We start from the raw sequence: 27,397 nt of genomic DNA, 5'->3' as shown, positions 1-27,397 counted from the left end.
TTACTTCATGGTAAAAAGAACAAGGCTCTATTTTCATTATTATTTTAGATGACCAGGATTTTGAATAAGATCTAGAAGACAACAAAGTAGGCTTATTCGGTCTACCATTAAATTTCTCACATTCATAGGCTATTCATTTTTATCTTGCAAATGAACCATAATGCCAAGACTAGACTTCTAGTCATTACTGTGAAGAATGTAGGGTCTCTGATTCAACTTGACAAGTCATAGGCTATAGGCTCCTAGTTATTTATGTGAGAAACATTTGAATAATGCCATTATCTACTGCCTACGGTGTTACACATGTACCTTGCAATGGATGGGTGAGTTCATCATCCTATTTTTGTGTGGGGGACTGAAGGCCATGGTGTGACGAAGCGACCCAAAGTTAACCACCTAGGCGAGGGATTCTATTACATAAACACAGTAGCATCTCCCGTCCCCATCGCTTCTCCCCCCTCTCTGCACATTGACAGACAGCTGGGCAGCCAGTCAGCTGAGACAGGAAGGAGGGTGGAAACCATGTGCCCCGGTGATATGTAATAGCCTGGGTCTGTCTGTCAAAGTGGATATCTAAGTTTAACACGGTAGAGAGAGGGAAAGACCAAGAGGTCGACACTAGTGGGAACAGGGGACTGTCTGGGAGGACTTGCATTCGTCTGCTCTTTGGCCTGTTCTAGCCTTCTGGCTGGGAGATATTATATAGAAGTCATTATATAGCAATTTATTTATTCTGCTTTATTTTATTTTTCCACTTTTTGTTACTTGAGTCTTGATTTTTATTTTTCTCATTGAGAGTGTTTTTTGAAAACAAGCAATCATGAATATCCAGTCGTGTGCCAGGTGTGGGTTCACGGTTTACCCTGCCGAGAAGATTAACTGCATGAATCAGGTAGAGTATTCCAAAATCTATTACTGTAGGTCTCCTCCTCCCGTGTATGACTGGAGTTTAATACAGTGGAAATGTCTATTCTCCATCTGTAATAGGATATATATGACTGAATACTTAAAAGTACTTAATCAATAGTATTTTATTGAGGAGTAAGATAAATAGAGACCTGTATGCAGGAGCATAATGTGTATTTCTGTGTGAGAAAGCTGCGTAGCGGCTCATGAAGTGAGCCAGGTCAGTCCTGAAGACTCCTCACATTGTTTGTTAAGTGATGAATTAGATTTGAGGCATATTTCTCCCAAATAAGTCACAGCATCACATCTCATAAGGTGTGTGTGTGTGTGTGTGTGTGTTTTTTCTTGTATGCTTTGAAAAACAGAACTGGCACAAAACGTGCTTTCATTGCGAGGTCTGTAAGACGGTCCTAACTGCCAAGAACTTTGTCAGCCATCAGAAGAGGCCGTACTGCCAAGTGTGAGTATGACAGGATAAATGGGCTCTTTTGGTGGATCAACTTCACTTTATCTGTCTTTTAAGGTCTAATTTTCATGAAGTACCTTGCTTGAGTGTAGATAATAATTCTCACAGTGTAAGAAACTGAAAACAACTACCAGCAACACTAAAATGATCAAGGCCAATTAAACCAAACCCAATATTTGTTGTATTTTTTATTGAAAAAGTTCTTTAACATTTGTGTGTAAATTATCTCTGTAGGCACAATCCCAAGAATAACACTTTCACCAGCGTTTATGAGACGCCCATCAATATCAACGCTAAGAAACAAGCCGAGGCTGTCAGTGAGGTGAGTGGGCAATGATGTCATGCATAGCCAAAGCACATAGCTCACCTCTCTCTCTGTGGCCAGAAATGTGCCGCTATGGTCAGATGCCAAGGTCCCACGGACGATTTACATGAGTCAGATATAGACCCTTTCAAGAGAGTTCCATTATCAGCATCATAGTTGGCCCCACAAGACTTCCTTTTTAACATTCCATATGTTATCTTAATGCAGAGGAAGTAGATTGGGGCCCAAATAGAATGTTTAAGCATTGTTTTTGTTTACCTTGTTGAAAGGGTCCATACAACAGATATATACAACCTTTGTCATGAAGATGAAAAAGGTTGATGTGTCATATTTTTGGATTAATGCTCTTAGTATGAGTCTTTATTTGTCAAGTGGCAATGTTATCATTCACCATGAAAGTCATACTGACTTCATCTTGAGTCAGTGTTCTTGGATATGGTGCAAATATATTGCTGACAATAGAGATACAACATGTTTCTCTGTAAAACTATGTTTTTTTGTTTTTACATGCAGGAATAGTCATAGGAAGATTTGTTTCGGTACTGCACAAGGAATTTCACATCTTCTCCTGTATATAACTGAAATCGGTTTTACCATAAATGTATAAATAACAGATAATAGACATCATCCTCATTAAGACATTCTAGCTTTTGAAGAACAGGACTTTACACATTATTAGTTAGAACATGACATGACATGGCAAAATGACACTGAATGACACCACTTTTTTCCTGTAACCTTTAATAGAAAGAAAAGGGGTTTGTATAAATGGCAAGTGCCATTCGAATTACTGTTAGGATTTAATTAATGAATAAGAGGTTTGTACTCTGTTATTTAAACTTTTGTTAATGAGTCTATGTCATGGCCTTCTGTTGACTGGTGCATGGTGGTCTAAACCAAACCTCGAAAACAGGTCAATCAGCACTTTCGATAGTTTTGAGCCCCAAACCTGTAACAGCCATTTCTATTTTATTAGAGGCTTGTAGAGGTTGTTTTTGGAGGCATTCAGAAGCCTGAGTGACTCCAAAGGCTTGGAATGGGGACTACGGCTCTGGCTGATGCTATTTCTGTGTTGTGACAGCGACACGACACCCCTCCATGGCCCTGCTTTATGCATTGCCAGTTAAATTTATACCCTAGGAAGCAGCTTCACCTCTCTCTCTCTCTCTCGCTCCTTTCCCCTTTCTCTCTTTCTCTCTCTCTCTCTCTCTCTCTCTCTCCGTCCACTCATAAGTAGTACACCAGCTGCTGCTGTCTGTCTGAGGGATGTTCTTCTACAGGTCCTGGGCCACTTAAACCTTTTGAATTCTACAGCTTTACTTTAGATCAGATAAGCAGCAGCATCATACAGTTAAACTCTAGCTACTTGTACATTTAATATGTCCTATTGGTACAGATGGCATTCTTTAACCTAGTTAATTACCTTTACCAATTTTTGCCTGAGTCACCTAAACTGACACTTAAAATCTCCTAAAAGCTTCGTCCACAAACATGTAAGCAGTTTCTTATTAAATGTGGAGTCTGAGACAAGGTCTCTGTGGATTCATCTGCACAATTGAAAAATGAAATATTCTATGAATTATGCCCATGGCTGCTCTCATACACATAGTATAGGGCTTTTTTAATTAAGTGTAAATGCCATGATTCCTGTGTCCTGTGTACGACTACATTGGGGTTTTTAAAAGCACATCTCTCTTCCTCCAGCTCAAGTATCGAGAAGAAGGAGAACGGTTTAAGTCAACGTTCCACTATGACATGAGGTCACAGGAGATGGAACTGGCCCGTAAAGCCAGCCAGATGAGCAGCCAGGTGGGCCCTTTCGTACATGCTTCACTCGGCCTCATACAGTACTTGTTTACTTTCACTAAATAAAGTGCTGTGTTTGTCATGCATAGGCTACTTGTTCAGCCTGACGGTTTCTTCCCGAACTCTCCAGGTTGCCTACTCAGCAGAGTTTGCGGAGCAGCAGAGTTGGTACTCACAGTCGTCCAGCCACCAGGAGATGGTCAGAGTCGCCCAGGCGCAAAAGAACATCAGCAGCGTGAGTAAGAGTTTCCTGAGGAGTCGGTGTCTTTACTTCTATTGTGTGGCCCATGAATTTCATTTGTCAGTGGCCCATGTTTGCAGAGCTTAACACCTATTTGAATTGCCAAAATAGTCTATATTCAGTTGTCAGGGTATTACTTGTAGAGACACAAGCGATTTATTCATTCATCCATCCCTTCATCCATCCCTCCATCCATCTCTCCATCCATCCATCCATCCATCCATCCATCCATTCATTCATTCATTCATTCATTCATTCATTCAGACAGACAGACAGACAGTCTGTCAGTCAGTCAGTCAGTCAGTCAGTCAGTCAGTCAGTCAGACAGACAGACAGTCAGTCAGTCAGCCATTTTAAATACTTAGTTTATCATTTAAACGTGGTGCTTGTGCCTGTGTATGCCCTCTAGGTTGAGTATAAAAAGGGACATGAGGAGCGGGTGACCCAGTTTACCTCTATCACAGACTCACCTGAGATCATGCATGCAAAGACTGGAGCTGCCCTGGCCAGTGACGTGAGTACCAGCACCAGTCATTACAGTACCTTATCAACTTTTAGATTTATAACTGAATATTATCACCTATTTCTTTTAAATGTTTATAATTCAGTTAGATCAATAAAAAGGCTAAGTATTAAACTAAATCCTTCAGTTTAAGAAGCAACTGATCTGAAGGTTTATGAGCATAAATCTTCAATGATTACCTTAAAGATGCTTTTATGTGTATCTTTAAAGGCCCATTCATTTAAAAAAATAAATAGACAGAACTAGGTTATTTGTTGGTGGCTTTGTCTCTACATTCCCTGTTGTTTATTTGACAGGTGAAATACACAGAGGAATATGAGCAGTCCAAGGGTAAAGGGAGCTTCCCAGCCATGATCACACCAGGCTATGAGCACGCCAAGAAAGCAGCAGCTCTGGCAAGCAGCGTGAGTCTGCATGCAGGGCCTCACGAGACTTTTCAACCCGAATTCTAACCTGAAACCTAGTTCATGTGTCACTTGCTGAGTTCTTGTTGTTCATGAGTCATATGATTGCATTCAGGTGGAGTACAAGAAGGGCCATGATGAGAGGGTGTCGAAGTACACCGCGGTCAGCGACACCCCGGAGGTGCTGCTGGCCAAAGCCCAGAGCCAGATCACCAGTGATGTGAGCTCCACCAGCACATGCCACATTTGTGACTTCTGTGACTCTTGTATTCAAGTTTCCTTGCCATGTCAGATAATGACAATTATTTTACAGTATGCTTTGAAACAATGGGTCTCTCAGATCCTAACAATCAGTTTTATGCAATGATTTATGCAATCATCACTATCCTGCATGTCATTATCTTACACAGTCAGTCATTCTTCTGACATTCATTAGACATAAGAAAAAGGATGTTATGAATGATCTTTAAATGACTTCCATCCCCAGTATGCCTACACTGAGGGCTATGAGCAGCAGAGGGGGAAAGGCAGCTTCCCTGCCCACTTCACACCCGGGTACCAGGTGGCAAAGAAGGCCACAGAGATGGCCAGTAAAGTAAGTGACTCACACACATATACAGTAGGTACATGTTGCAGTGTCTTTATAGCACATACCCCCACACTCACAGGCTCAAGCATGAAAACCTTTTTAAAAAAGCCCTATGCAGGTTATTCCTTCACTGTTTCTGGGTTTTCGCCTGATTTGAGCTCGCATTTTTCACGACATAGCTCCCCCTGCAGCTTCGGTAGCAAGTGACTGCTACGCTAAACCCCCACTAGCTAGCGAGCTAGCCATCAATAAACCAAGCTAAACACATAAGGCTCACAATAAAACGGTCGAGCAAACACATTGTTCAAGAGACTATCAAATCACATTACAAGGGTAGACTACTTACAATTTCAACAGCAACAAAGCCAGGTTGGAGTCCGTTTTGCAGTCTTCTTAGAAACTACAATCTGACTACATTTTTGAGTATTTCCGCTGAGTTACATCCGGATGTGTTCGGACCGCGACCAGAAAGTTGCATATTCGTTTTTTCCGCGGAGAAGCACTAGGGGAGACGAAGCACCCACCAAACGACCCAAAAAGTGCTGTAGAACCATCAGAACGACTCTCAACCTGCATAATTATTTTTGCTAAAATTGTTGCATAGGACCTCTTTAATAAAGTGTGGAACACACATGCAATCATGCACACATGCATGCAACCCCCCCCCCCCCCACACACACACACACACACACACACAAAGTAGACTTGACAGAGCCAGCAAGGACAAACAACGGCCGTCACTACACACCCACACACACACTAACACACACACACACACACACACACACACACACACTCTCTCTCTCTCTCTCTCTCTCTCCCTCTCTAATGTGGTGTGGCTGTGTGTGCTGCAGGTGAAGTACCAGCAGAGGTATGAGCAGGAGATGAAGGGCAAAGCCAGCACTGAGGTGGGCATGGCTGAGATGACCCAGGCCAAAGAGAACGGCAGCAATTTCAGCCAGGTGAGATCTGAGAGCTATGGAGTCATTTCACCAGTATGGATTTAGCAGTCATTTGGCTACAGTGCAAATGGTATTTGTTAAATTGTAGTATTAAAGTAGGCTATATCCAGTTGCTTGCAGTATGATTTCAGTTTTGATCATTTCCCTTTATATCTGTGGAATATTATGCAAATGTTGTGCATATAAATATTCATTTACCGGTACTGTTAATGAAAAAATGTGCTATAGCCATTCTATACAATATTATATAATTCAATGTTTACCAGATGCAGTTAGTTTCACTCTACATTCTGAGTGAGTTTATAAACAGTTTTCTAGAAGCAGTGAGTACACAAGCTGCCTCTGGGCTGAGCCACATGATAGGAACTATTTAGAGCCTCTGCCCCACACGTCAACCATGTTTTTCACAGGAATAGGGGATATTCCAGTTTAATTCACTAAGTGATTATAGGAACTTGATTTGGCTATAATATCACTTACTCTACAGAAATGTATTATCTAACTCTTTAGCTGAACATGCATAATATGTTCTTTGTTGCACATACTCGGTTTGGCGTTGCTTGCTACATGTTTTGCTTAGAAGCAAAGAAGGCTTAGAATGCTTATTGATATTCTGATGAGGGCTTACAATGTAATATTTAATTAGAAAGTCATTTGCTTAGGGATGTTTCTTCTTTACTCAATAATCTTCATCGTAGACAAAAGATGGTTGTGGAGTATGATTTTTGTGACCATGACATGATATTTAAGCAGATTTGTTAGGTTGTTGTTGTGTTCGTTATGGCTTTAATGAAATATTATCCCCATCTCTCAGTATCTCAGTTTGACACTAGCCACATCTGTTCCATGTTAGAGTGTTATACAGTAGAACTGCACTGCAGTATACGTATATTGCATTAGAGTGTTTTAGACAAATGGGACTGAAGTTAGAATGAAGTTAAACCTGAGAGTGAGAGAGCTTCCCTGGTGTGTGAGATGTGTGATGTGTTGTGACTTCTTGTCCTGTTCTCCTCACAGCTGGCCTACACAGAGGAGTACGAGCAGCAGAGAGGCAAGGGCAGCTTCCCCGCCATGATCACACCAGCCTACATGCAGGCCAAGAAGGCCAACGAACTGGCCAGCAATGTAAGTATCACTTTAGAGCACAATGTAGTTTCGAGCTTTTGTGGTTTATGGTGTGCTGGCTTTGTTTTTGCTTCTTCTGCTTCTGCCAAAGATCAAATGAAGGAAGCCGTTTGGGTCAAAATAATGTTTGATCTTGTAGAGACATGTTTGGGAACTTGTTGATGAATTCAGGCTCATTAATGGGTGCGTGTGAGGGAGAGACATGCAGTACCTGGTGCACTGTACGAATGAGGGCCCTCCTGGATTATTTATAGACACACACATGCATGTGTGCACACACACAACACACACATGCTCACACACACACACTCACCTTCACACACACACACTCACCTTCACACACACACACACACACACACACACACACCTTCATCCGTCACACTCATCACCTGTCAGCACTGTGTGGAATGTGGGTGGTGGGTCATGGAATGGAAGCCTCTCTCATGACTTCCACCAGGAATCTGATGTTGTCACTGCAGCTCTCAACGGCCTGATTTAGGCACACTGTCTCTGTGCTCACAGGAGTGTGTGTGTGTGTGTGCTTGTGTGTGTGTGTGTGTGTGTGTGTGTGTGTGTGTGTGTGTTATGTGTGTGTGTCAGTGTGCATGTGTGAGTAGATGTGCTCATGCTATGGGAATGCAATCTGATAGGTGGGCTTGAAGACTTGCAGAGGTCCTTCTTCACTTCACTTCATACATTCATTCTTTCAGCTCAAATACAAGAAGGATCTTTCCAAGATGGGGTCCTCGCAGTATCATACCTTGAACCCTGACGACAACCTGGCCATGAAAAATGCCCGTAAAATAAATAAGCTCGTCAGTGAGGTGAGACAATAACAGAGATACCATCACCAAAAAAAACAACTGTTCCTCTTACAACTCAAGCACACACCACTGACACACCTATGTTCCCTTTCTGTCTGATTTACCCCTGCTTTAGTCTGTGTTTGTCTATGGTACATCACACCTAGTGTAAGACAACGTGTGGAAAGCCCTGGTTGTTTACATTGCAGCCAAACATAGCAAACTCTGTCATGGGGGATTGCTCTGTGACTCACGCCCAGGATTAGAGCAGTCATCAGTCACAGGTTTCAGTCACGGTCAGACCCAAATCCTTCTCACCTGGTGTGTCCGGCATCTCCGGCATGGCGGCTCTCCTGCCCGAAGCCGTGCCAGCCCGGCGACACATCACAGTGTTGGCACACAGGCGACTGGCGCTATGCACGACAGCAGCGTGCGGTAGCAGAGCAGCAGGTCTGCCCACATTCTCAGACTGATACCTGATGATCCTAGAGACACTGTTTCTATCATCGCCGCACTCGCCCTTCTTTATTTATCCGCAAAGGTCAAGGGTCAATGGTGCTGTTGTGTGCAAGTGTTGAGGTCATGGTTGAAGCTTTTTGAGTGGGGGGATGCCATGCAGATGACTGTGTGTGTGTGTGTGTGTGTGTGTATAGCTGAGGTTTGGTAATGAAATGCCAAGCGGGGCATTGGGGTGATATGGTCGGTGTTTGTATCTCCACAGGTAAAGTACAAGAAGGACCTTGAGACCACCAAAGGACACAGCATCAACTATTGTGAGACGCCACAGTTCAAGACTTCCAGCAAGGTCGCCAAGTTCACCAGCGATGTGAGTGTCACGTTTGCAGCAGTGTGATACAACACTATCTGAAATCTATCTATATCTCTGCTATTACTGGGCAAAGTGGAGTTGCTTGGCAACAGCTGACTTATTTACTGTTTATTAGATGCAGCTTCTCCAACATGTTAAAACTATTTTTTTTTTATTTGATGATTGCAGAACAAGTATAAAGAAAAATATACCAACCATATGAAAGGCCACTATGAAGGATCTGGCATGGACAAGAAGACCATGCATGCCATGAAAGTTGGGAACCTGGCAAGCAATGTGAGTCCTCTCAGATTTCAACATCCTGGACTGCCTTTAGAGACCACTAGAGGCCATTCATGCTGGATCTCATCATCCCATAACTAGCATCATCTGATTGAGTGATAATGGGCCATGAATGCCATAGCCACATGGAATAAATTTGTTTAGCCTCTTCCAAAAATTCAATTGACCTGTTTCCAGTGAATTTCTTCTTCTATTACTTTTATATTTGTATGGGTTTGTGTCATATCTGCTAAACATTGTGGCAAACTATGCACCTCATAGTAGAATAGTAGCTGTTGGCATTCATCATGTTTTTGCCTGAACTGTTTCAGATCGCATACAAGTCTGAATATGACAAGGAGAAGACAGAGCAAGGGGAATACAACTACCCAGCAACTATCACTCCAGGTTACCAGGCCCAGAGGAAACTGGATCCGCTGAAGGATGTGAGTGTTTTGTTAGAATCCTAATACATACTGTAATGTGACTTTTCCCACATAATTTATGTCAACACTTGAACTGCATAATCCCTGCGTATGCCCTCTATCTAGGTTACATGTTTATTATTCTTTTATATATTCTGTAGGTGAACTATAGGCAGCACATTGACAAGTTGAAGTACCACACAGTGGCCGAAACCCCTGACATTGTGCAGGCCAAAATCAACGCTCAGCAACTCAGCAATGTAAGTGCAGAGCAGCTCAACAGTCTATATATGGCTCAGAGGGAGTCCTGTAGCATGTCCATTCACCATTTCATCCTCTGAGCATGGTTTAAACTTATGAGCACCTTTACGCCTATGGATATGTGTACAGCTGCTGTTTCTGTGCACAGTTGAACTACAGAGCTGACTATGAAAAGACCAAGAACCAGTATACCCTAGTGCAAGACCTGCCCGAGCTCAAGAAGGCCAAAGCTAATGCTGAATTGATTAGTGATGTAAGCACACACATAACTGTACCCATGGACACACACACACACACACACACATTCACAGACATACAGGCACACACACACTCCAAAAAGAGAGAGAGAGATAAATTAGGGCTGCTCAATTTATGACACAAATCATCACCATTTTTTGTTGGTGATTCACGCTCAACACCATCCATTTACCATTTCGCCACCATCCATCTGAACTTTAAAAAAAAAAAGTTTTTTTAACAGTGGATTTAATTTAATTTTACAAATAATTCAAAAATATATTCAAAAATATTATTAATATAATTTGGAGAAATTGAAAGTTTGCAAGCTCTCCTTATGAATGGAAATACGGTGAGAATGAATAACTCTGGTCTATCCTTTCCCTCACATACCAGATCAAATACAAGGAGGACTGGGAGAAGACCAAGTCCAAAGCATGTGACATTGGCCTGGACACCCTCACTGTGAAGGCTGCCAAGGCATCCCGAGACCTCGCCAGTGATGTGAGTCCACAGACGTCCTTGGGGCACCTCACAGACCTTAACGATACAGGGAGCCTTTAGGGAGGTTCTCAGCTAGCATTGAAAGATATGAAAAGCAAATGTAACAGAGAAATACAAACTATATATAGGAAACCGTTGGCCTATAGTGTTTAGAGTTTGAGTTCTGGTGCTGGTCAAGGCAGCAGGTTAACCACCATTACAGGATTGATGTAAATATTTAATAATGTGGGCAGATTAACTGTTACAACTATTTTTTCACTCTTCTTTTAGTCTTAAACTGCTTAAATATGATTTAGTTATATGGAATATGTAGAATATCTGTATTTAGTTTCGGGAAATATATGAGTAGTATAGTCCCACTGGATCAGTGCTATGATCCCATCATTCACAGATCAAGTACAAAGAGAACTTCATGAAGAACAAGGACAAGTCAGTGTGCTACAACGTAAGCGACTCCAAGACTCTGCATTCCCTTCAAGTGGCCAAGCTCAACAGTGCGGTAAGACATCAACACATGCAGTATCATCCACCACAGAACACACACGGTATGTTTAGAAACATTAGAAATAAGCTACAAGCTGAACAAGCGAACAATAAATCTACTATGTAAGCCAAGACACATGGTAACAGCCCACAGCAACCCTCGATGGAACAGTGTTCAGTTGTGTTCTGGCGTGACAGTCAGCTTCCCCTCCTCAAGTTATCTCTCTCTTCCTCCGCCTCCCTCATCAGATTGCATACAAGAAGGACTCCAAGGAGATCCAGGCCCAGTGCCACCTGCCTCTGGACATGGTGAACCTTAACCAGGCCAAGAAGGCCCAGGCCCTGGCCAGCGACCTGGACTACAGGAAGAAGCTCCACGAGTACACTGTGCTGCCTGACGACATGAAGGTCCAGCAGGCCAAGAAAGCCTACAGTCTACAGAGTGAGGTGAGACAGGAAGCATTGGAGGGGGCCATTTATATTTATTAATAATTATAAAATAAATAATTCTATTGTTGGTGATTATTTGCTTGATTGCTTGATATTATTTGACCTTTATTTATTGTAAATCTGTAGTTTGTAATCAACACAGCTTAATAATTCTTATGGACTATATGAATTGGACTGTGGAATCATTTTTTATTTTCAAATTAAATGCATATAGAAGCAATTTTCATGTTTCTATGATGTATTTTCCCTGTAGAATGTGTACCGGTCAGACCTGAACTGGATGAAGGGTGTGGGCTGGGAAGCAGACGGCAGCTTGGACAATATCCAGGCCAAGAAGGCAGGAGATGTTCTTAGCGAGGTGAGCTTTGAGAGATAGGGAACAAGATGGAGGATATGTCTGTCTGTCTGTCTGTGTGTCTGTCTGTCTGTGTGCTTGTGTTTGTGTTTGTGATGTTTGTCTTTTGGGTCTGAGTCTGATTGTTCTTGTATGGCTCTCCTGTGACAGAAAAAATACCGTCAGAAGGTGGACAAAGTGAAATTCACGCAGGTGGCTGACACCCCCCAGATCAAACACGCCAAGAAGAGCCAGGAGCTTCAAAGTGGGGTAAGACTTTAAGACTCATCAATCCTCATCAATCCATCATTCCCAGTTCTAATAATGTTTTAGAAACAACACAATATTTCATCCATAATATTAGACACTTTTTACATCCTAAACTAGGTACTTTACTCACAATTGTATTTAAACCAAACATAATGTACTGTGGTGCTTAGGATGTTGATGATTATGTTACCCCTTTTTTCCCCAGGTGACATACAAAGCAGACTCAGAGCAGATTATTCACCAGTACACCATGACCAACGACGAGCCAGTCTTCAAACAGGCCAAGGCCAACGCAGAACTCCTCAGCGGGGTATGACCTCTGCTTGACCTGCAACAGACCATCACATCATCAACATATATCAAATATGACATACACTGAGAGTGTCGTACATTTGTAATTGTACCAGTATATGTGTGCCCTGGCAACTGATCCTATCATCTTGTTATTGTTAGTACAGTATTTTTTTGTCCACATGAGACATTTAAGACAGATGCTGTTTGAATGGAGACTTTATTTTCCCTTCCCTTACATGTTTTATGACGTTTCATTTTGTTGTAGAAAACGTACAAGAGCAGTTATGAGCAGCAGAGAGAGAAGGGCTTTGAGCTCCGCATGGACGCCCTGTCCATCCTCACAGCCAAAGCCAAAAGAGACCTGGCTAGTAATGTGAGTTGGTCTTTGAATTCTTAAGATCACCAAGTGGTTTGCTTTGTACATTCCACTGATTGAATATTAAATTTCATATTTCCTCAAAGAACACCAGAAGAACCAAGTCCATTATACTGAATAATTGAACCCATGATAACACAGAAATATACCAGTCTTGAGGAGTTGTGATTACACTTATCCACATTGGGACTCCTGTCTAAATGACATTAAACCAAACTTTTCCTCACTCAAATACCTGCAGATTAAGTACAAACAGAATTACGAGCTGTCGAAAGGGAAGATGATTGGCGTGAAGACTGTGGCCGACGACTCTCAGATGTCCCACTCTTTCAAGGCCTCAAAACTCCAGAGTGACCTCAACTACAAGAAGCAGTATGAGGACAGCAAAGCGAAATATAGAGACTGTCTGGATATGATGACCCTTACACACGCTAAAAAGGCCCAGGACATGGCCACCGATCTCAACTACAGGACCTACCTGCATGATTACACCACCATGCCCACTGACAAGAAGGTGCAGTGGGCCAAGACAGCTTACAATCTGCTGAGTGACGTGAGTGTCAATTCATTCAAACTACGTTTCCCATCATGCCTCTCTCTAACCATGCCACCATCATTCATGTCCTTAACTCATCAATTACTTAACTTAATTTTTTTTTTAAACATCTGGATAAAGCATGTTAAACTGTCACATATTTTACAGTTACATAATGCACATCAGTGTCATGTGATCTTAATATTAAGCTGTAAAGCTAAGTTGTTAACAAATACTCACTCCACAGCACTGTCATAGTAATACCAGTTCTAGCTGTTAAAGGTGCTATGTGGTATTGCATAGTAGTAGTAGTAGTAGTAGTAGGCCATAGGATCTCTTTAAGGTCTGATTATTTGGCTAATCATTGCAGTGTGAGATGACATGACATTTCTATCCTCAGAAATCCTACCGGTCGGATCTGAACTGGATGAAAGGAGCTGGCTGGTTAGCAGCCGGATCCCTTGATGTGCAGCAGGCCAAGAAGGCCGGAGATCTCATCAGTGAGGTAAAGCACCGCACCCCCGTGGCACCTAGCCAGCACTTAGACACTTAGCTGTTATGCTAGGCCATTAGAAGACTCTCTGTTACAAGAGGGTCACTTCTGGAAAGAAGCATACAGTAGCATATGACTAGCCAAGCAATATCAGTGATTTCATATTTGTCACTACAACTCAGACTTTAATACCTCACTCTTTCTGTTCATGTTAATTTGACTAAGCACAAAAAACTCAATTTAAATCTAAACTCACTGTTACCACCAAAAAAAAAAACCCCTCTAACACTTATGGGAGACATGCTTTTCTACAGTCAGTGAACATTGCTGATACTATTTGTAGGTCAGTAAACTATCTAGACGGTTAAGGCAATTGAGTGTCGGTCTGGCATTCAGAATTACATAACCACTGAAACAAGGTCAAGGTTAAATCGTTATTTTATGGCTGTGGTTATATTTAGAGGAGAAACTAGCACACTGGTGAAGAACCATTTCAGAGTTAGTTAAGGACTGGGTGACGTGAAAAGCACTCCTTACTCAGCCAAAATGTATTATCTGACAAGCTAACCAGTTCTTTTCCTACCTTTTTAGATTGGCATTACATTATACATATGCATATATGCTTTTGGCAAAATGTTGATAATTTAAAAAGTTTTGACAGGGTACCCGCGGAGTCTTAAAAGTATTAAATTTCATTTTCCTAAATTAAGGCCTTAAAAAGTATTGAATTTCACCTCAAAGTCTGGAATTTTTTCACGGAGGTCTTAATTTTTCAAATGATCAGTAGATTTAGTCTAATATCCTCACGTAGCGTAAATCACAAGGATTAAAGTTCTCTCGACGGATTTCCGTCAATTAGATTTTAGAAATGTCATATTCGAGATTGATGCAGATCCGGCGAGAAAAAAAAATAGGAGGGGGGAGGGGTCTATCACCTTTTCTTTTCCTTTTTTTAAGGCAACTACAAATATTAGGTCCGATGAATGAATGTGTGTGATGGTAAATGTTTAAAGACCTAATAGTGTTCTTGAGAACTTTCTGTGTCTCAGAGATCGCTCAAGAAGATACGTCAGCCATGAGTTTCGCTTTGTGTATGTTGTAGTCTACACGCTTGTCTCATTGGCCTGGGGCGGTTGCTTAAAAAAAAAAAAGAACACGTCTGGAGGACGGTCTAAAAGTTGGATTATAGTGACACAATTGAGACAGCTGATGAGGTTGCCCAATCTGTTTTTTTTTTTTTTTTTTTTTATAGGCCTATGCTATTGTGAGCTCTGTGCTGTGTTCTTTCCATGCATCAATGTAGACAATTTCTTACTATCGCGAACTCTTGTCAGGGGAGGTCATTCATTTTGGGTGTCACCTATGACTTGAACAGATAGCCTGCTATGCCACCCGATGTACTATTATTGTTACAGTTTTTAATCAATGCAACTAACATTATGTGTAAAGCGACGCAATAGGCCTATAAACCGTAGCCTATGCCTCCCGTCTGTTATGACATGTACAACAATGATTTTCACAATTTGCGACGGAAGGTTTTGACTGAGCGTGTTAACAGTTCGCGACATTATTATTTTATGTTGAGTAGAGGGGTCAGTCGTGTTTATGACGCACAGACAGCCTTGTAGCCTGCTTAGGCCTCACTTTTAACGACAGTAGGAGCGTATGTTGACAAAAAATAACCATGCAATTGAAATAGTCAACTTAAAACTTTGCTATTATTAATGTATAGCACAAAACCATAACCAGTAGGCCTACAAACCTCGCATATTAGCGTCATGATTTGTGTACGTTTATCTATGGCTGATCGTTTTTGCGCTAAGTAGGCTACGCATGTTCTTTCATAGCGCAACACGACCTGTCCCTCACTATATCGCAACCTCTTGTCAACCTTATACAATCTGTTGCTGAAGACAAAAGCGCCCTCTCCAGATTGTCGTTATCAGATGCGCAGACCTCCTGCATGAGCACACACAGTATTGCTGCTCATTGGAAAACTGAGTTGTCTGTAAAACTCAAAATTACCATGTTTTCATTAAATGCGGATGAGGCAACAAATGGAAATATGAACAATATCTAGACTGTTCTGATTCGTTACTTTGATGAGGAAATGTGAAGTCTTGCAAACTTGATTTTATAGATTTTACTTGTGTTGAATTGCATATTAACAAGAAAAAAATCTCCCCTTTAAATACTTTTGGCCTGAAGTAATTAAATAAGAGTGTAAGTTAAAGCTACAATATTGCTGCAGTAGAATAGAACAGCAATGGCTAATCAGCAATGGTCAGGGATGGTATTGAAATATTGTTTTGTTCATCAGGAAAACTCAATCGCAATCAAGAACACTCTCAATTCGCTTATTCACATGGTGGCCATTGGCGGCTAAAACGAGGCTACAGGGTACACAAACCATAGGATTGTTATGTTCTATGCATTCACCTGTAGGTGGCATTAATTATATAGTAACTTAAGAGTACCCTGTAGCCTTGTTTTGGTCTTTATTTGGTGCTTTACTTTGCTGTTTGCATCTTTTTGTACATTAAAAACCAGTCGCGACCGCAAAAGGGGTGCTATCTCTATAGGTAGATATGAACAACGTATGACTTATGGCCTGAAAAAAGTTTTTTTTTTTTCACTTTAATCCCAATCAACTAGGTTCTATTCCGTGTAAATTTGTCCATGAAGCAGGACATTCAGTCACGTTACTACCGCGACAAATCTTTGCATTGCCACTGCACTGCTGTCATGTTGGCATGTGCAAACACTTGTAAACAGTAATTATTTGCAGGGATGGATTACTACACGGGCCTACCGGGCCCAGGCCCAAGGGGTCAGGGGGCCCTGAAGCCCAAGCCTTTGCATGGAATCATTGCCTCAATATCAACAAATCAGGATGTAGGCTATGAATCTGATTGAATTTAGTATTGGCCATCCCCAAAATGCACCAGAATACAGGAAATCACATCAAACAAATTAAAACATTTCTGGGGGAGGACCCCCAAAACCCCCTCCCACATATACGACAATTAGTGGGGGGCCCTTAATACATCTGGGCCCAGGGGACCGAAAGTTCATAATCCGCCCATGATTATTTGAGGTTTAATCTTACCTTTAATATTATTTATTCTATCCGAATGGGTGCGATGTAGGTATTAAATTTCATCTGAAGTGGTATTAAAAAGGTCTTAAAAAGTCTTAAATTTAGGTCTGACAATTCTGGGGGTACCCTGTTTGAAGAAAAGTATTGGTTGCATTTGAAGCTAAGTACATGTTCTCAGTAGTTATAAACTGCAGTGAGCTGTTAAACTTCCTTTGGTTAACTGCCCGTGAGTCTCAATTCTGAATTTGGAAAAAAGGCCCAATTCTGAAATAGCCATCCCGTAATTTATCCTGTGTAGTCTAGGAGGACGTTATTAGAAGTGCTGATCTTTCACGGAAAAGCATATTTATATAATTAATCTTCATACAGTGCAGCGGCCAACAGATAGTGCCCATTATTAGCCCCTTAGCGTGCAAGTTAAGTAGAGTGGCCCAAAATAGATTGTGGCCGGACCCTGACTGGAGTCTCTGAGAGGGCAAGCTTTCATTACTTTGGAATCTTAGGACCTTACAATAAAATAACGCTATCCAAGTAATGCAAGATCCAGGGTGCTAAGATAGATGAGTCAACACAAATGATACAGAAGCGGAGCATCTACTCTACTGAATATCTTAGAGAATGATTGATGAAGAGTAATACTATCTCTTAACCTTTTGATCTGGAAAATTCCGGATGTTACATACTGTATGTACAGTACCTGCTGGCTGATGTGATCATACTAATCATGTAAATAAATGATCAGTGGAGGCAGTTATAAATACTGTTTTTATATAATATTGATGGTGAAAAGAAATAATGATACTCAAAAAGAGGAGTGATACTCCATATTCTTGCCAATGTCTCTTAACTCATTCAGTAGTGTGTGCTCTCCCACTCAATCCTTCCTTCTGTTATTAATGTGACGGTGCCTTTCATGCAATAGTTTAATTTAACGTTACAGTCAGTGTGTTGGATGTCACAGCATGCCTTATCTGGTATGTATGTGTGTGTGTGTGTGTGTGTGTTACAGAAAAAGTACCGGCAACATGTGTCCGATCTGAAGTTCACCAGCGTGGAGGACACACCGGAGATGGTGCAGGCCAAACTCAGCAATAAGCTCGTCCTGGACGTAAGCCACTTGAACCCTTTCACCCGACTAGCCCACACACACACACACTGGCTCGCCAGACATGGGCATTTTACAGCTCTCATAATTAGAATCGCCTTAAGTAGTTGTCCAAGTCTAAACTTAATCAGTAATGTCCCGGAATATCATGACATCTTAAAATGTGAGAAATTAAGGCCATGGAATTCTTGGATACACAGTCTGTTTATATATGGAAATTTGTCCGGATTCCTTTTGTATAGTTTGTGTATATGTTCATGATATGTGATATATGAACTTCAAAATATGCTGCAATATTTGGCATTATCATGGTTCATGAATAACTCCTCATAAACTACTCATTTTCTATACTAAATTTTGTTAACAGCTATTAGCTGTGAAGGTTAACATTGTGAACATGTGAGCCAATTTTTAAAATGTACATTGGGATATGTTTATAATGTCTCTATTGATGATAAAAGGGTGACACATTAGTTCTGTCTGGTAGTGGAATGGGTGGGGCAGTTCCTCAGTTGGTGTGATTTACTGTTGCAGCGTCTGTACCGAGAGAAGGGAGAGAGCTTGAAGCACAACTACACTCTCACTGGTGACCTCCCAGAGCACGTACAGGCCAAACAGAACGCCTTGAACCTCAGCGACGTAAGGGCCTGCTCACTCCCACACCTCATACACTTCACACAGTTAATGTGCCATTTCTTGTGTGGTTGTGGCACTGCATTTGTTCATTTACATCACTGTAGTCTTTCATCATCAAAACAGTCGATATATATATTTTTTAATTCAATTATATATTTTGTGTTTGTCATTCACAGACACGTTACAAAGAGTCTTGGACCAAGATCAGAGATGCTGGCTACCAGTTACGCCTGGACGCCATTCCTTTCCAGGCTGCTAAAGCTTCAAATGAAATTCTCAGCGATGTAAGTCTGACAATTACATTTCTCCATAGAAGCAGAGTTCTTCAGCAGAAATAAAGGCTGTAATGGACATTGTGCATTTGATATTTGCAGCAAAAGTACAGAGAGCAGTTTGAGAGGACAAAGGGTAAGATGATTGGACTGAGAGGTCTGCAGGATGACATCAACATCGCCCACTCTGTCCACGCCAGCAAACTGCAGAGCGATGTGAGTACTAAGCCCGTGATAACAAGCCTTTAGAATAAGAGTACTTTTGCATTGCCTGTGTCACATCAAAAATTGTATGTTCCCACTTTGAAATTATATGATCCATAGTGATTTCTTTTGTTTGTGTGTTTTACATCATTTGTTTGTTTGATTGTTTGTTTGTTTGTTTGTCCCCTCATGTCTTATCTCCCTCCTAGATCACATATAAGAAAGATTCAGCCAAAGGGCACTCCCAGTACCACCTCTCCATGGACATGCTGGAGGTGGCCCACGCCAAGAAGGCCCAGGCCCTCGCCAGTGACCAGGACTACAGGCTCATGCTGCACCAGTACACCTCCCTGCCGGACGACATGAAGGTGCAGGCCGCTAAGAGAGCCTACGAGCTGCAGAGTGATGTAAGTACCCACCGCCCCCGTTGGAGAGGTCATCACATTGTCCATGTCACACAGTAGAGGTGTGGAGAAAGGATTAGGGTAAAAACGAGGAGGATGTGGAACAGAGGGAATGAAACAGTGTGCAGTAACACTGTGGACCGTATTACATGTTGCTGATACTACGGCAGTGTATTTCTAACTCAAGAGTGTCTACCCCTCTACATATTGTATTTCTAACTCAAGAGTGTCTACCCCTCTACATATTGTATTTCTAACTCAAGAAGCTAGTGTCCACCTCTCTACACATTGTAATTCAAGAAGCTAGTGTCCACCTCTCTACACATTGTAACTCAAGAAGCTAGTGTCCACCTCTCTACACATTGTAACTCAAGAAGCTAGTGTCCACCTTTCTAGACATTGTAACTCAAAAAGCTAGTGTCCACCTTTCTAGACATTGTATTGCAGAACTGAACATGTCCTGTCTGTACGTATGTGTAGGTCTGTTTGTTTGTGTTTGTACAGCATACCTGTGCTTACTGTGAGTGTGCTTGTCTTTTCTGTAGAAATCATACCGCTCAGACCTGAACTACTTGCGAGGTGCCGGCTGGATTGCCACTGGGGCTTTGCAGATCGAGGGCTCAAGGCGGGCCACGGACCTCATCAGCGATGTGAGATCTTTTTGATGACATAGTTGACCACTAGATGTCGATAGAATCCATAAATGACCATCTCAGTATCATCAAACTCTTGCCCTCATCATTGCTGCCTGTTTTCCTCTTTTCCAGAAAAAGTACCGCCAGCAGCCATACCACTTCAAACACACCTCTGTGGTGGACTCCCCAGACATTGTCCACGCCAAGCTTAGCAACAAGATAACCAATGAGGTAAGAGCCCCCAGTCTAATAACCAGTACATTTCCTCCTGACTGGGCACAGTTTTTGTTTTTGAACAACCGTGCATTGGTTTTAGTTAGAGAAGTGGTGTGTATTGTAAATGTTGCATGGGCTGTTGGACAGTGGATTTACCTTAAGTCTTGTTGACATTTTATTTAGCGTTTGTACAAAGAGGCTGGAGAAAATGTGCGACACAACTACACCATCACAGCAGAGAGACCAGAAATCACCCAGGCAAAGATCAACGCTGCCAACTACAGCGATGTAAGTGTACCTGACTCACATTCTCTCTCTCTCTCTCTCTCTCTCTCTCTCTCTCTCTCTCTCTCTCTCTCTGCATTCATAATAAGAGAATAAATGTTCGATCATTGTTAAAGATTGTTGATTTATTGTGTTGTTGTGTTGTTGTAGGTCAAGTATAAAGAGTCGTGGCATACACTGAGAGCTCAGGGCTATAAACTGACCATGCAGGACATACCTTTCCAGTCAGCAAAGGCATCCACAGGCCTCGCCAGTGAGGTAAGTTCACACATTTAACTCATGTAAACATCCTCTTACAATACATATGGCCTGTTCTATTTATGCCTGTCTATAAATCTGCCTTTGACAGAAACTAGAGATTTGATTATGTCAGCGGTAATTGCTATTTTGGAGTGTTTGAGAAAATCACTTAGTTTACTGGAGAGGACTACAGAATAAGGTAAACATACAGTAGATCAGTATAGAGGAAAAGACCTTAGCAGAGTGCTTAACAGTGCACCTCTCGTCTCTCCAAACCAAAGTTCTGAGACTTTATCTTGCCTCTCGCCTCTCTCTCTCTCTCTCTCTCTCTCTCTCTCTCTCTCTCTCTCTCTCTCTCTCTCTCTCTCTCTCCCTCCCTCTCTCTCTCTGTAGGTCCAGTACAAACACAACCATGTGATGGATAAAGGTAAGCACATTGGGGTGCGCAGCGCACAGGAAGACCCCCTGCTGGCCCACTGCATGCAGATGGGCCGTCTCCACAGCGACCAGCAGTACCGCAAGGACGCGCTGACCACCAGCGGCCAGTACCACCTGCCTCTGGACCTGGTCAACCTGGTCCACGCCAAGAAGGCCCAGGCCCTGGCCAGTGACCAGGACTACAAGACCCGACTCCACGAGTACACGGTGCTGCCGGACGACATGAAGGTCCAGTGGGCCAAGAAGGCTTATGACCTGCAGAGCGAGGTGAGAGAGAGAGAGAGAGAGAGAGAGAGAGAGAGAGACAGAGGGAGGATATGGGGAGTGAGAGATAAAAAAGATATGAAAAAAGAACAAAACCGTTTAAACACCGTTTTCCAACTTAAAAAAAAACCATTATGTCCATTTTTAAAAGTTTTTAAAAAAATTTTAAAGCCTTATTTGTCAATGACCCACAAACATGTGGTAGTCTAACACATTAAATGTTCCCTTCAGTATTTACCTCAGGATTAGTTCCTCATCCTCTCATCCATGTCTTAATGTCTCCAACAGAAAGTGTACAAGTCCGACCTGTCCTTCATGAAGGGCGTGGCCTGGGACGGTGTGGGTGCACCTCAGATGGAGTACGCCAAGAAAGCCGGAGACCTGATCAGTGACGTGAGTGGACTACCAGGCCATCACATAATGTTATGACTAGTACAGTCATTTAAAGCATCAATACTATTTATCAATACTACTGCTATTACTATTACACATTTTTTTTTGGAAACAGAACTGTTTTAATTACTTTATGTTTGACTTTACATTTCTTATACGCCTTATTCACGCAGCGGCCATTGTGTAAACCAAAACGAGGCTACAGAGGTACACTGACTATGTCATTAATGCATTTTCACCACCTACTGGCGAATGCATAGAACACAACAATCCTATGGTTTGTGTACCCTGTAGCCTCGTTTTGGTTTACAATGGCCACTGCGTGAATAATGCAAATAGACGGCTGAAAATGTAAGGTTTTTTTTTATTATTGAATTCTGCAGAAGAAGTATCGTCAGAACCCCGACCGCATCAAATTCACCTCAGTGGCAGATTCCCCTGATATTCTCCATGCTAAAAACAGCTACATGCAGTGCAGTCAGGTAAGGGACTTTCATCATGAACCCATTTTGTTTCAGGAACAGCAATTGTCCTTAAGTATTATTTAAGATAAACAACAGTACATTCAAGTCTGTGAGTTTTGGTTGCGGATAATACATGTTGTTGTTGTTGTTGTTGTTGTTATGTTGGTTATCTGATGGATATTGTTGGCCTCGTTGTTTTATATCTTGGACATTCATGAATATTTGTACATATTGCAGAGGCTCTATAAGTCCGGAGACTCTGATGCCATGCACAAGTACACTCTCCATGCTGACGACCCCGACTTTGTCAGGGCCAGGCTTAACGCACAGCAAATAAGCGATGTAAGACACCTATTCTAATGGATTCATTATTTAAATACAAAAATTCAAAAACGGGAAACACAGGTTGGCCTAAACGCCCACTGTTTCCCTTGCAGAAAGTTTATAAGACCTCAGGAGAGCAGGTGAAATCAGCTGGGTACGACTTGAGGCTAGACGCCATTCCCTTCCAAACGGCCAAGGCCTCCAGGGATATCGCCAGTGATGTGAGTTTACCATGAAACCTTTTTTTTGTTGCTGTTGATTCAACTTTTAGTTACTGTTATACAATACATCTTTGACCTACAGACATAAAAAGATGCAGGCCTACTTTCACTGTATTTCATTAAAGTTTTCTTAGAACATGACATATACATACTAGCAGAGCTAACACATCTTGTTAAGCATCTTTACCTGTAGCACATAGCATACCTTTTCCCAATTCATTGCAATTTGTTCGATATATTTATTTCAAAACAAGTTGGTTGACAAAATTCTATATATTATTCCATTATTCCATTGTTATTATTACTAATATTGCTCAGTTCCGCAGAGATAATCCAACATGCAAGTGACATTCTTGAAACCTTTTCAGTTCCGCTACAAAGAGGCGTTCGTGAAGGGCAAGGGCCAGCAGGTGGGACTGCTGTGCGTGGAGGACGACCCCAAGATCATGCACTCGCTGGCTGTGGGCAAGCTCCAGAGCAACACCGAGTACAAGAAGCAGTCCCACGAGATGCACTCGCAGTTCAAGATGCATGCTGACCAGTCCGAGTTCCTGCAGGCCAAGAAAAGTCAGGCGCAGGCCAGTGACCTCTGCTACCGCCAGCGGCTGCACGACTACACCTGCGACGCCGAGCAACTCAACGTCAAACATGCCAAGAAGGCCTACAAGCTGCAAAGTGACGTAAGTACTGAACTGAAGACTTTATGCAACCCTGTGCTGTGATTATTATGAAACCATTGATTCTGGTTCACTTTGCATAGCTTTCTCAGTTTACCATTAGTGTGTTTGTGTGTTACATTATACTGCATTTAATGGAAATAAGATACCTGCTTTTTGATTTTGATTTTTAATTAAATTAATTTCATTTGGTTCATAATGGAGCTTGGTAGTGAGTGAGTGTCTCAGTGTATTGTTATAGGCTATTTATTAGATATGAGATGAAAGCATAGCATGTAGGCTTAAACCTCTGAAGAGCTTACATGTAGCTGTGCTTCAATTGAGGCAGTGAGAAGTCACTGTAAAGTTCACTTTATTGACTCTGATGGCTCACCCCGCAGGTGAACTACAAGTCAGACCTGAACTGGATCAAGGGAGTGGGCTGGACGCCCCCAGGCTCCCACAAGGCGGAGATGGCCCGGCGGGCCGCTGAGCTGGGCCTGGCAGAGGGAGTGGACACTGACGAGGCCATCGCCAAGTACCAGCAGCTACTGGTGAGCAACAAATGATATGACACAGCTAATACATAAGCTGTTACAGCAACCTGAATTAGAGAGGTTACATAGCTCTAAATGCAAACAGCATAAAAGCTATTTTCAATTTAATAGAAGCTAAAAGAATAGCATTTTACAGAGCATTGTATATCTATTCTACACTACAGTAATCACTTCTTGATGATTAATTTCTATTTAGCAAATTGTTTAATCCATTTCTCCACCATTGTCCTCTTCGTCTGTGTCCGTGTGTGTCTGTGTGTTCATGGTCCTCTGTGCCACCTCTCAGATGTACCAGCGTCAGATGATGATGGAGCAGCAGATGCAGATGGAGATGCAGCAGCAGGAGTCCTCCTCCTCCAACCAGGTGGAGACCATGGAAGAGTTCAAACAGCCCGACGTCAACCCCGACGCCATGGAAGTGCTCCACGTCAAGAGGAAGAAGGTCCAAACTATCCAGACCAACTTCCGGAAAGCCACCAGCAGCAGCACCACCACCAGCCACACCCAGTCCTCGTCCAGCGCGCAGTCCGCCGTCACGTCCCAGACCGCCATCAGCTCCCAGAAGACCACAGCACTGGTCTCTGGCTCCTCTGACACAACGATGTAGACTGATGGTGTTGACCGCCTCCTGTTGTTTAAATCATCAATGTACTTTTTAATTTTTTTAATGATGTGGTGAACTACTATAGAGCCTGGTGCTTTTATCAACAGTGTAATTGAACTGATGAGCAGTTGAGGGCTGTAGGTGGAGAAAAGCTATACTGAGAGAATATGGCATGTATAAAAAAAGTTACGTGGAAGGAAACAGAGAGGAATTATGTCAGCCAAGGATCATGATGTCGGCATATACGATGGAGAATGTAGAATGAGCTGTGGTTGAGAAGGTTAACAGGAAGTTGATTTTTGATTTGTGTGATGATGCATGTGTAAGCTGAGCTAGATTTGCCACGGGTGTGAGCAAAATGAAGATGCTCCTCGTAGGGATTTGTTTTCTGTTTTTTTTTTGTGAGAGGCAGCAAACTGAATGTCATTTTGTATTATTATTTGGAATGATGATAGAAGGTGCTTTAAATGAGCCTCAACAATATGTAAATGTATTACTTTACTCGGAGTAGGCTTTGAGCAAGACGAGCATTATGGTCTCACATGCCACAGACTTGAGCACTGTCAAAGTGTCTAGTGCCACCTTGTGGTGGTTTGCAAATGGTTGGCCTTGTGCTAGACGACATACTGTATGTGATTTTTACTTGGATGACTGACCGGTTCAGCTTTATGACTATAAACTTAGCCTATAGGCCACAGTGTTTGACAAAAGTGAAAATGCTGGGTTATGAGTTTCAAAAGGAAAATAAATGTTTTTCAACAGCATCTGCTTGATGGTGTCAGCAACTCTGCAGCAATGCACAGAGAGAGAGAGAGAGAGAGAGAGAGTTAGAGACCCTTGTGTAGATTCCAAATTCAATCAAAATGCATTGGCATGGGACATTTTATTATATCATGTTTAAATTAACCATGATTAACAGTTCCAGTTATCAATACTGCTGCAGTTTGTAGGTAGTACACACACACACACACACACACACACACACATTGCACATTTCCGGCACAAATCATGCTGTCATCCAGCCTGTCACTGTAGACAGGAGTTGTGCAGTGAGGTTTGGAGATCAAGGTTGATAGCAATTGGGTGCTGTAAGTAAAACTACAGAAAAGAAAGGGGGTGTTTTATGATATATTCAATTAATGCGTTGGGATGCATCTTTATACAATACATTTGGCATCAGAACCAGAATCAGCTTTATTGGTCAGGTTTGCACAAGCAAACAAGGAATTTGACGGTTAATCTTTGCTGTCACTGTACAACACTCACTTAACATATAAAGAATAAAACAGAAAGGTCAGTAAGACATATAAAAAAATATTGTAATAGAAATATATAAACATAAAAACAGAAACATTATAAGAGTAGTAAGAATAAGTGTATGTGCAATTGAAGAGATGGAGGAAATTGTGCAATATCAGTATAGTCTAAGATTTAGGATTTATATAAATATAGTGAAAGGCAGTTCAGTGCAATGATAATGTATTAATAACAATATTTTAATTGTAAGATTGAAGTAAACATGAGGTAGATGAGCAGAACAGTGTTGATTGACTGTTCAGTGTAAGGGTGGGGGCTACTTCTGAGCGTTCAACAGAGTACTTTCCATTAGACTTGTAAATCGCCCACCCGAGTTGCTCTGACGCAAAAACGTGACGTAATTGCCTGGTTGTCAAGGTTGCCATGGTCGTGGACACCTCAACAGGCACAGGCAAGGAGGCATTGGACCGCGGGTGGGTGGGGGGGGGGGTTTAGTTGGTTGGTTGTCACTGGGATGGAGAGCTAGAGTTCAGCTGCAGGAAAGAAGCTTCCTCTGAACCTGCTGTGCGTCTTATGCAAGCATCGCTTGTCCTGGATGGCCTCAATGGAGGGGAGTGAGGAAATGGTGATGCGTTGGGCAGTTTTCACCATCCTCTCCAGTGCTTTTCGGATGTAGGCAGAGCAGTTGCCATACCAAACTGGGACATAGTTGGTAAGGATACGCTTGATGGTGCAGGGGTAGAAGTTCACCAGGATCTGAGGAGGCCGGTGGACCTTCTTTAGCCTCCTCAGATAGAAGAGACGCTGGTAAGCCTTCTTGATCAGGGTAGAGGTGTTGAGGGTCCAAGAGAGGTCCTCAGAGATGTGGACACCCAGAAATCTGAAGCTGGTGATACACTCCACTTCAGTCCCATTGATGAGAATGGAGGTGTGTGGCAAAACCCCACATATCTACACATGTCACACAGATGTCTTGGTGCTTGCCCTTCACCATGTACCAGACATCAACAAAGACATTCTCATTATCATGGCCACTGGAGAACGTCGACAAAAGATACATCTCAGGCTAGAAATCTTGACGCACCAAATGTAATTTGCAACCAGGGTAGTCTAGCAACTCTCCGTTACCATGTTCTATTCTCTGTATATAGACCTTACTGTCCTGTAACTGACCCCAGGCAGATGGGTCAGGCCCTTGAGTCGTGGATCTGCTTGAGGTT

General features: G+C 42.2%; 1 protein-coding gene across 1 annotated transcript; it reads left to right on the top strand.

Annotated features, from left to right (window-relative positions):
• Positions 1–605: 605 nt before the first annotated feature.
• nrap (nebulin-related anchoring protein) lies at positions 606–25,684 on the top strand. Its single transcript, XM_076298243.1, has 43 exons — positions 606–892; positions 1,272–1,366; positions 1,607–1,694; positions 3,402–3,506; positions 3,634–3,738; positions 4,154–4,258; positions 4,564–4,671; positions 4,787–4,891; positions 5,159–5,266; positions 6,115–6,222; positions 7,240–7,347; positions 8,058–8,171; positions 8,872–8,976; positions 9,148–9,255; positions 9,573–9,686; positions 9,827–9,925; positions 10,075–10,179; positions 10,560–10,667; positions 11,059–11,166; positions 11,400–11,597; positions 11,854–11,958; positions 12,106–12,204; positions 12,410–12,514; positions 12,764–12,871; positions 13,116–13,427; positions 13,810–13,914; positions 18,012–18,110; positions 18,642–18,746; positions 18,920–19,027; positions 19,118–19,231; positions 19,429–19,626; positions 20,169–20,273; positions 20,391–20,489; positions 20,658–20,762; positions 20,910–21,017; positions 21,393–21,704; positions 21,990–22,094; positions 22,478–22,576; positions 22,796–22,900; positions 22,996–23,103; positions 23,472–23,783; positions 24,161–24,313; positions 24,603–25,684. The coding sequence occupies exons 1-43, from the start codon at positions 821–823 to the stop codon at positions 24,921–24,923; spliced, it is 5,556 nt and encodes a 1,851-aa protein (XP_076154358.1). The 5' UTR covers positions 606–820; the 3' UTR covers positions 24,924–25,684.
• The last annotated feature ends 1,713 nt before the right edge of the window (positions 25,685–27,397 follow it).

Source organism: Alosa pseudoharengus, unplaced genomic scaffold (assembly GCF_046254945.1).
Source record: "Alosa pseudoharengus isolate Yale_2024_CS ecotype anadromous, Long Island Sound unplaced genomic scaffold, YU_APseudo_1.1 YU_APseudo_1.1_scf_21, whole genome shotgun sequence".
NCBI classification, from domain to species: Eukaryota; Metazoa; Chordata; class Actinopteri; order Clupeiformes; family Clupeidae; genus Alosa; species Alosa pseudoharengus.
This window is presented reverse-complemented; position numbering and strand designations above follow the sequence as displayed.